This window comes from Quercus robur, chromosome 12, assembly GCF_932294415.1.
Source record: "Quercus robur chromosome 12, dhQueRobu3.1, whole genome shotgun sequence".
In the NCBI taxonomy this organism is placed as follows: domain Eukaryota; kingdom Viridiplantae; phylum Streptophyta; class Magnoliopsida; order Fagales; family Fagaceae; genus Quercus; species Quercus robur.
The window spans coordinates 5,272,711-5,283,546 of NC_065545.1; the positions used below are offsets into that span (position 1 = coordinate 5,272,711).

A 10,836-nucleotide genomic window follows, 5' to 3' on the forward strand; every position below is an offset into this window, starting at 1 on the left:
ATTTGTGTAGGTGTTTCTAATTTGGGTTTTTTGATTTGTTGTTCGTATATTTATTTTTGATTTGTTGTTCCTTCGTGTTTCTTCTGATTTGTTGGTTATTCCTTCATGTTTCTGTTCTGGTCTTCTTCGTGTTTCTATTATAGTGTTCATGCATTTTGAAACCTCTTTATGGAACTTGAGTTTTTAAAACTCGAATTCCACACAGGAAATCGAGTTTTAAATACTTAATTTCCATGTAGGTTTTTTTTCACATGCAAATCAAGTTTTAGAAAATCGAATTTCACATTTGAACTCAAGTTTAAGTGTCTCGAGATACTAGTTTGTTGCATAGTTTGTAAACATAACAACTAACTAAAATATTTCAAAAATAATGTTAAATGAAAAAAAAATTCCATCCTCCCCGCATTTTCAAATTTCAACGGACTAATTACTATCCTTCCCGTTTGGATACACGGCCTACCTTATCACCGTTACGTTCCTGTCCAATTCTAAGATTTGATTTTTTCATTCATTTCTATGTTCCCGCTTATTCACACAGTTCCTCTCTCCATCTCTCACATTTTCAGTCTCTCTCTCTCTGTGTTCTCTTTGGTGATCTCTCTGATTCTCCCAAATCGAAACCCTAGCGAAGCTCAATGAACCACTACCACATCTACCAAGCCATTGGCAGAGGCAAATACTCGGTAACACTTCCATTTTGCTCAAAACTAGCTCCGATTTTCAAATTTCTAAATATGGTTAACTTGTCCAAGTTTGATTTTCTTTACTTTATTAATTAATTGCTTTTCTTTTGGTTTGTTTGTTTCCAATTTTGGATTCGTAGACTGTGTATAAAGGCAGGAAGAAGAAGACAATCGAGTACTTCGCGATTAAGAGCGTCGATAAATCGCAGAAGAACAAGCTTCTTCAAGAAGTAAGCTATAGTCTTTATTTTATTTTTCCTGAACCGATTTGTGTTTTCCTTTCTGGTTACTTTGATTCAAATTTGTGTAAAATTGTTGATCTAAGGCAAATCTGAAAATGCAAGCACTGTTTTAAATTTCAAAACAAGTTGAATCACAAATCTGGATTTTTTAAAATTAATTTGAATCTCAAATAGTGTCTGTTACTAATTGTGGATTTCTTTGAATCACATATAGTATTAGTTTTAATTTGATGCCAAACAAGTATGTTGAATGAGCTGCTGGTTTTTTTTTTTTAGTAAGTACTTTTGTGGTATAACTAGTTCAATAATGGTCTAAGCCTGGTTTCAATGAGTTTATTTTCACATCATAAGAGAATGTACGACGATACTTAAATTTTTACACAATAAACAAAAGAAACTGTTGAAAATAAGCTCATTTAAACACAACCAGTTTCACATTTTTTTATATATGCAGAGTGTTGTGTTTGTGTTTATATGTTATGAGTTGTTTTTTTTTTTTTTTTTTTAAATTGCCTTGTTCTTTTGCGGTGCATTTGTGTGCAGGTTAGGGTTCTCCACTCTCTAGATCACACAAATGTACTCAAATTTTGTTCCTGGTAAGGCCTTATTTGAATACAGAAACACAGAATCTACTGTTGTTAGTACAGTTGCTTGCTGATTAGCCACTTGACTTGATGACTGCTTCTGAAATTTCAGTTTTGTTCTTTAATATTTGAATTAATTTGTTCTATCAGGTATGAAACATCCGCTCACTTGTGGTTAGTTTTGGAGTACTGTGTTGGTGGAGATTTGATGACCTTGTTGAAGGAGGTAATGCATTTCTTTGAAAGGCTTTTTGGTATTTTAATTTTATCGATACTGCTATGGGTAATCCAACTGCTTGTATGGGGAGTTTGTACAAGGATACACCCTTGGTGTCAACCAAATGCAGATATGAGTTATTGAATGCAACATCCTCAAATTGTGATTTAACTATGGGTGTGGACTGTGGATGTAGGTGCTGTTAACAAGCTTATTCAGTGAAATTATGAGTGTCCTTGTTACATGTTTGTGTATAAAAGGAAAATTATTGTGTCCTAGATTTGTGTCTAGTCCTTTTGGATCATGACCCTTGTTATATCAAACTCCTTTTCGATTAGACAATAATGGTTATCAACTTATTATTTTTAAAGATTTAATAGATACATATCAGATTGATTGCAAACAAAGCTGATTAGTGTTTTCTGTGGTTTATTAATCAATAGAACATTTGAAAGGGAAAAGAAATGGATGTGTAACATATTTCTTGCAAAATGCAATATTGCTTTATTATAAGGGCAGGGATTCGCTGCAAACTACGTTGCAGCAACTCTTGCAAAAATGCACATCTGTTAATGCCTCAAATAGACACCTGTCCAAGCTTATATTTAAATGAAAAATTTCATGTCAAGATTGAATTTTTCACCAAATAACCACTTGACACGTATGCATTTTGCATGAGTTACTGAAACTTAGTTTGCAGCAAATCCTTTCCCTTATTATAATTATTATTTTTAAGCTTGTCATTTTGAAGTGATTTAACTGTTGCACCATTTCCCTGGCTTCATCGTTTCATCCTTCTTTGAATTTATCCCCTTTGAGTTTATTCAGAGGTCAGATATATCATTAATCTTTGGTTGTAAGCATGGGGAAATTATACTAATGTTGTGGCAAAAGACTTTGATTTGCATACTTTTTAGACCTTGTCATACTATTTTTTTGACAGTTTCATTATACTTGGTTTGTTTGGTTAACATAGAAATGAGGACATGCGATCTGCGTATGTAAAATCTGAATGTAAAGCGTGCTTAGAATGACATGATTCACATAACTGACATTTTTGTGGCTGAGATGCAGGATAAAAAACTACCAGAAGATTCAATTCATGATCTTGCATGCAACCTTGTCAAAGCTTTGCAGTATGCTCATCACCTTGATTTTCCTTTTTCTTTGTATAGTTAGTACATGTTTTATTCTTGAGTTATGTTCAGGAAATGATCACTATTGTCAGGTATTTGCATTCCAAGGGAATTATTTATTGTGATTTGAAGCCCTCGAACATTCTATTGGATGAAAATGGACGTACAAAGGTGCCTCTGCATTTCATTTTTCTTGTATGCTCAGGCTATTGCCAGTGGTTATGATCTATAAATGAATAATTATTATTGTGCCATTTATGCCATGCAGCTATGTGATTTTGGGTTGGCTAGAAAATTGAGTGATATATCAAAAACTCCTTCTTCCTTGGTATGTTTTTACCAACTTTTGCAACAATTGATGTTATATACAGAGTTTATAATTGACTTGGTAAACATTTTACCCATTTTCCCTCTTAATAAACTAGTTGCTAATGTAGATTGATTCTTATGATCTTGTTTAGTTGCCGCAAGCTAAACGTGGAACACCATTTTACATGGCTCCCGAGCTGTTTGAGGATGGGGGTGTCCATTCTTATGCATCTGATTTCTGGGCCCTTGGTTGTGTGCTATATGAGTGTTATGCAGGGAGGCCTCCCTTCATGGGGGGAGAATTTACTCAACTAGTAAAATCCATCCTTTCAGATCCAACTCCACCTCTCCCGGGTAATCCAAGCCGCACTTTTGTCAACCTAATCGATTCTTTATTGGTAAAAGATCCAGCTGAAAGAATTCAATGGCCTGAGCTTTGTGGACATGCTTTTTGGAGAACTAAATTCACTCCAGTGCCTTTACCTCCTCAGCCTGCTTTCACTAATATGATAGAACAATATGCTAAACCATGTCTTTCAGAATGTAAAGGTGATAAATCTCTCCAAAACAAGACCCCTCCTAAGTATCGTGAAAAAGATGTAAAAGGGGCTCTGAAGCAGGATGATAATTCTATTTTAGGATTGAGAGGCTATGAGACACCAGTCAAGGGTACACCAAGTGGCCGCAAAACTCAAACCAAGGCTTCTGGTAGAGTGGTTGAGGAGAAGAATAAAGACCGTCCAAGTGCCACTAGAGGCTTGAATCTTTTAAGACTTTCAAGAATAGCAAAGACAAACTTACAAAGGGAGAATGAGAAGGAAAACTACAGGAGGCCCTTGCCTAATGGCTCTGAGAATGATGCCGAAGTCAAAATTGAGAACACTGATATGGAACTTGATTTTAATGAGAACACTGAAGATGAGGCACAGGATGAATCTGATAATGCAACTTGTACTTCTGAAGACAAGATGTCATGTCAAGATCAGCAACAGGGGAAAGTAGAAGATATTGAAAATAATACACATCAGTTTGATACGCCTGCCTCAGATGAATCAAAACCAATGGACCAGGATTCATCTTCAGAGCATATTGAAGTGGCTGCTACCCCTCCCAGTGTCAGTCCTCAGCTTAAAAATCAGAGAATTAAAGATGGTTCAGGATCAGTCGTTGACTCTGATTCTTCAAAATCATCTAATAACATTTCCCAGGTTTTTTGGCATCCATCTGATCTCTCAGTCAGACCTGTAATGCCTAGCAGAAAAGCTGATAAACTATTGGAGGTGATTCCGTCACTTCCCTTTGAGGCCCTGCAAGCATCTGAATATGTGAAGCTGCCTAAAGACCAGTTGGATTCCCTGAACAATAGGATTACAGCCATTTTTAGTGGGAACACTAGCATTGGGGAGAAGCAGAATGTGATCAAATACCTTGAGATGTTGAGCACTAATGTTGAAGCAGCCAATATCTTGACCAATGGGCCAATAATGCTCATGCTTGTTAAAATGCTCCGACAATCCAAAGCATCTGCTTTGCGTGTTCAACTTGCATCACTGATTGGCTTGCTGATACGGCATTCGACTTTTATTGAAGATGATTTGGCGAATTCTGGAATTTTAGGTTCACTTTCTGATGGCCTTAGGGACAAGCAGGATAAAGTGAGGAGGTTTTCAATGGCTGCTTTAGGTGAGTTGCTATTCTATATATCAACTCAAAATGATAATACTAGAGATAACAATCCACCTGAATCTCCATCGAAGGACAATAAGTCCACATCTGGCTGGCAGGTTAGCTTCCTACTTTATTGTCATAACTGTAGTGTTTGTGTGCAATTTTTTTGAAGATCAGTTGATCTAAATATGATTTTTCCATAAGTAAAAAATTTAACATATCCTTCATGCCTCCATTATTCAACTAATTTGTTACTTATAAAAATCGTAACATATCTACCTATCAATTGAAGTCTCATGAATGATTTATTGAGAGAACTTTTACTTTATAGAATGTCATTGAGTCCTGTATGCACTCTTCCTGTTCTTCTACATCATTTTTCTTTATAGACACTTCACATTCCTTGGGGCAGGTTTCAAATTCGTTGCTTTCATTGGTGTCATCAATTTTACGAAAAGGTGAGGATGATATGACTCAACTTTATGCATTGAGGACAATTGAGAATATCTGCAGTCAAGGAGGGCACTGGGCAGCTCGTTTCACCAGCCAGGATGTGATTAGTAATGTGAGCTATATATATAGGGCCGCAGGGAAACAGGAGAGCATGAGACTCACAGCAGGATCATGTTTGGTCCGCCTGGTTCGTTTCAATCCTCCCAGCACTCAGTCAGTTTTAGATAAACTTTCCTTCAAGGAAATAGCATCTGCCCTTGTCAAGGGCAGTCCACGTGAGCAGCAAATTAGCTTGAACCTTTTAAACATGGCCATGCTTGGAAGCCATATGTTCACCAGTACTGGTCGGTATCTTCTACCTCTGGCAGAGGATAAAAATCTTATCCCAAGTCTTGTGACTCTCATTGAGCAGGGAAGTGAAGTTTTGAAGGGAAAGGCACTCATATTTGTGGCTCTCCTTTGTAAGAATGGTAGGAGATGGCTGCCACACTTTTTGTGCAATGCTAAATTACTTTCTGCTGTGGACAGGCTAGCAAAAGATAAGGACAACTTTGTGAAACAGTGTTTAGATGCATTTGTGAATGTTGTGGCATCCACTATACCAGGTTTACTGGATACCATAGCTGGAGATATTCAGCAAATGATGGGAGGAAGGCGCCATGGTCATATTTCCGCCCTTAGCAGTCGAACTGCTTCAAAGACTAATGTTCATATGTTTCCTGTTGTTCTTCATCTACTCGGGAGCTCATCTTTTAAGCGCAAGGTGGTCAGCCATCATGTCCTGCAGCAGTTGGCAAATTTAATCAAACTTGTTGAGACCCCATTTCAGGTAGGTGGCTGCATCTGAGCATTGTTCATTTTTAATTATGTCTAGTTTTTGCATTTTGACAAGATAGCTTCATTTTTCTCAATTGAGTTGAGTTGCATTTCTGTTAAGGTTTAAAGGAGTACTTTTGCTAAAATCTGTATAGTTGGCTAGATCTTCCAACGGTCAATGTCTGAAAACTTGGAAAATGTGAAACTTGTAATCATGTTGAATACTTGTCTTTGTAGGATGAAATAATGGTGGATGTGGTTGGTAAAATGCCTGCGCAAGTCTGCCATATTTAGTGAACAACTCTTTGCAAAATTAATTGCTAATAAAACGTGAAATAAGTTCCTTAGGTAGATATCTTTGACTAAATTATTTGGAAAATGAGTTTCACACAATTATCTTGGCTATGTGGTGAACTTCTAACCTTGACTAGTGGTTTTGAATCCTTTTGTGTGAAAGAAACAAGATGATGTGGGTGACATTGATCTGTTAATATGCAAATTATCTTTATTATTTGATTTGCAGGGCAGGGACGACTTCCAAATAACCCTTCTTCGAGTTCTAGAATCTGTGACAGAAGAGTCCCCTGTAATTCTTGAAAACCCCGTTATTTTCATTAAAGAAATTCTCCCCAGCTTGGCTGTTCTGTATAAGGGAAACAAGGATGGTGATGCCAGATTTTTGTGTCTGAAAATTTTGTTTGATGTAATGGTCATTTTTTTTAACGAACCATTTGATGATGAGCAAAGATCAAAAGACTTGAAGTCCATAGCTAATACTCATTTCCTCCCTCTCTACCCCACCTTGATTGAAGATGAAGATCCTATTCCAATGTATGCACAGAAGCTTCTTGTGATGTTCATTGAGTTTAAATACATTAGAATTTCAGACATTCTGCATCTGAAGACAATCTCACAATGCTTTGAGTTTTTGCTCGGTGATCTCTCCAGTGCAACTGTAAACAATGTCAACTTGTGTCTGGCTCTCGCATCTGCTCCTGAAATGGAACCCAAATTACTTTCCCAACTAAAAGTAGTCAGGAGGATTGGAAACCTCTTGGAATTTGTTTATGCAAAGGATATGGAGGATTTTCTTGAACCAACTCTTGGCCTGTGTAGGGCTTTTCTTCTACGATCAATCAGCAGCAGAAAAGGATTTATCTACACAAAAGAACCAGCTCTCTTAAGTGATGGTTCTGCTGAAGCAAGCAGTGCGGTTGATCAGCAGCTATGCATAAGAGACATAATGGACTTTGGTAGCAATGTAGGTGTACTGTTGGAGTTATGTGGGTCCCATGAAGCAAATGTTGCAGATATAGCTTCTGAATCTGTGGTATTGTTGCTTAAGGCAGCTCCAAGGGAAGCCACAACTGGTCTTCTAACTAATCTCCCAAAGGTTAGTGCAATTCTTGAGTCTTCAAGCAGGGGTGTCTCACACTTAATTGTGCTGCGGGTGCTGCATGCTCTTGGCTATTCTTGTAGGCAATATCTGTCACAAGCAATGATATTATCAATATCTATACCCGAGATTTCAAGGATTGAAGCTTTTGTGTCTGAATTGAAAAGTTCAGGTGTATCTGCTTTAGCCAATGCTGCTTTGCTTGTGGCATTGGAGCTGCAGCGGCTGCCTCGGTGTGTTTGATGACCTCAAGGTAGTATATTTGTTGCATAAGATTAAAGGTTTCTCAATTTGTTGATTGCTTCTTGTTTGCTAGTGCCTGAACACAAATAATTATTTTTTGGAATTAAATATGCTCAGTTCCATTGGATAAGAAGGCAATGGAAACATTTATCTTAATGCAGTTAGATTTTTGTTTTGTTTTTGTTTTTTTTTTTTCAAGAACATTTATCCTCAAGTATTTTCTTTTCCTGTTGTAGGTATAACCTGTAAGAGGCTCAAGTCGCTGTCCATGCATACCATCAGCACCCACTACATGTTTCAGCATTGGCACATATCGTTGGTTTCAATTTCATTTTATGAAATTGAAGAGAGACATCCTTTGGCAGCTATAGCTGGTTTCAATTTCATTTTATGAACTTGAGGAGAGACATCCTTTGGCAGCTATAGCTGCTAAACGATGACCAATTTGGTGAAACCCTGTGATTTTGGGGCCAGGGGAGGGTTTAATTTTTTCAGATTTATAGGTGTTTGAAGGTCCCATGTGTCTGCAAATATTTTCAGTAGCACTACTGATGATTACAGTTTGGTGTAAATAAAGTCGTCATTTACCTCATATAAACTTTCAACCTCCAATTAGTTAATGTTTTGTGCATAATTGCAAAAAATATTTTAGTTTGTCTGTTGTTTCTTACCAAGGAATTAACTAATTACATCTGAGATCGAACGTGAACAACTCCAAATACATTCTGAACACTTCTGAGTTTGTAGCTCAATTCCAACATTTATTGTGGAAAATCTAATACAGCTTAAAATATTGCTTGTTGACTTCTATTTGTAATTTTACTGTGAATTCCACCGAGTTGTTCCTAACAGTAATGCTTTGTTAGTATCTCCAATGAACTGCAATAGAAGAAGGGTGGTTGACATTTACTTTATTTTGGTTTTGGATTTTGTCATTTTCGTAATCAACTAGATGGATTAGGGCTAGGGGTTCCAATTATCATAAATTCAGGGAGTTCCAACATCACGGGCTGAAAGGCAAAAGGGAAATCCTCTGCTACCAAACAAAATCACAACAAAAGTCTAGCAATCTTTGACTATTTCTCGTACATGCCAACCTGTTTTTTCTCATTGCCATCCCTTAAGCACTAGCCATTTGGAACTTGACCCCACCTAGAGCTTCCAGTCATACCTTTTGAAGGACCCAAATCATAACTTCCACCAAAGCCCACATACATACCCAACTCCCTCTTCTTTTCCTTAGTAAAATATTCATTACTTAAGTATATTACACTCTTCAATAAGGTGAAACTGATTTCTTCATGATTATAATGGCCTCCTTTTGGTTTCACTTAGGAACACTCATCATCATGGCTTTCATGGCCTCACCTTTGTTTTGTTTATCTCCTCAACTTAATTCTGATGCTTCCACTATCTCAGCTATACCATCATTCTTGACAAACTCTCCCCTATCTCTATCTTCTTTCCAAGAAATATCCCCAGACATTGCTCCACTTTTGCCTTATCCTGGTGGTGCAGTGCCTGCTCCAACTGGATCATCCATAGCCACCATTACTTCAAGTCCAAGCCCTCCAAATCCAGAGGAGTTGGGTGCACCTGGCCCTGATTCTGCCTTTCTGCCATCGGGGTCATTGCCGGCTTCCTCTGCAGAATCTAAAATCCTGTTTTCGTATATAAACACTGTTTTTGCAGGTTTAGCTGCATATTGGTGTCTGCAGCCACTGAAGATGTAGTTGTTGAGGGGCTAAATGACTCCATTAGTGTTGTAGCTTCCACTGCTTCCTACTCCCTGTTGATGCTAATCTTTCATTCTTTTCAGCATATGATACAATGTATGTAGTTCTTGTCTTCAGATGAGTGTGATACTAGTGCAATTGTTCCATTGTGACTATAATTTGTTGTTTTGATTGATTTTTTTTTAGTAAAATGAGATGTATTGTTGAGGGATCAGTTTTCTTGTTAAAGTCTTGTAACTATGAAAGAGAACCTGAGTTAAAATCATCATCCTCTACTTATTATAAGAGGAAAAAAAAAAGGACCAATATTTGTTGCCGGCCATTATTGTACTGTGAAACTTTTGACCTACAAGAAGTTATTATCATCTTTTTCTTTGGACGGAAAACCGCCACTAATTGGCACCAAAAAGAGAAGCTACTAGATTATATATATATTCCGCGTCTATGATATTTGCCTTTTACCATTAGGTCAAAACACTAATGGGTAATTTTTTTGTTATATAGGTGAGATTTGAATTCAAACTCCTTATTAATAAATAATATTGATTGACATGTCTAATCATTTAAGCAGTAACTAGCACTATTTAGTTATTATTATTACTTTTTGTTAACATGAGTGTCTAGAGTTTTCGAGCAGTTGATTATTAAACTTAAAGATCTCGTCCACCCTAAAAATTTCAAATAAAATTTAGCACGTAATGCCATATTATTAAGCATGGGCCTAGCTTTTGGATGTGATCTTGATCCATAATATCAAATTTGATATCTAGCAACAAGGGCTCAAATGCAAGTTCTTCACCTACTGGTACATGATTAGCAATATAAAATCTCAATTAGAGTAGATATTATGAAGTTTAAGGAGAAGATATCTTATGAGATTGTCTCATCATACCACTCATTTACAGCATATGATGACCTACATATGATGTGAGAGGGGTGTCTTATGATACCATTTCACAATATACTTTTTCCAAGAAGAAGGCATAACTAGAAAATTTATTTGTGGAGGCCCCACATCTAGTACTAAAATGTAATTGTATGAAATTCTCTCTCTCTCTCTCTCTCTCTCTCTCTCACACACACACACGCTTAAACATAGTTATATATGTATTTGTTATTTTGCTAGAAAATGTGAGTGAAAAGTTTCAAACTTTACAAGAGATGATAAAACTAATAATACATAAAAATTCTTGATAGAATTTGAAATTTATGACGTTTGCATCATGATAAATTGCTCTAATTGTATTGATAAAAAAAAAAATGTAATTTTTGTACTTAAAAAGTTTATTTTTGTTATTTTAGTCCTCAAACTTTAATGTTTTTGTTTGAGTGGATTTTAATTTTAATTTACTT

The 10,836-nt window shown here is 36.5% G+C and overlaps 2 protein-coding genes across 2 annotated transcripts; both read left to right on the forward strand.

The window, feature by feature from the left end:
- The first annotated feature begins 449 nt into the window (after positions 1–449).
- On the forward strand, positions 450–8,555 carry LOC126709197 (serine/threonine-protein kinase RUNKEL-like). The gene is made up of 11 exons (XM_050409322.1): positions 450–683; positions 824–913; positions 1,469–1,521; positions 1,660–1,735; positions 2,801–2,862; positions 2,955–3,033; positions 3,131–3,190; positions 3,324–4,955; positions 5,252–6,121; positions 6,632–7,757; positions 7,984–8,555. The coding sequence occupies exons 1-10, from the start codon at positions 636–638 to the stop codon at positions 7,745–7,747; spliced, it is 4,086 nt and encodes a 1,361-aa protein (XP_050265279.1). The 5' UTR covers positions 450–635; the 3' UTR covers positions 7,748–7,757; positions 7,984–8,555.
- A 429-nt stretch (positions 8,556–8,984) lies between these two features.
- On the forward strand, positions 8,985–9,697 carry LOC126709198 (classical arabinogalactan protein 26-like). Its single transcript, XM_050409323.1, has one exon. It carries the CDS (start codon positions 9,049–9,051, stop codon positions 9,478–9,480), a length of 432 nt encoding a protein of 143 aa, XP_050265280.1. The 5' UTR covers positions 8,985–9,048; the 3' UTR covers positions 9,481–9,697.
- The last annotated feature ends 1,139 nt before the right edge of the window (positions 9,698–10,836 follow it).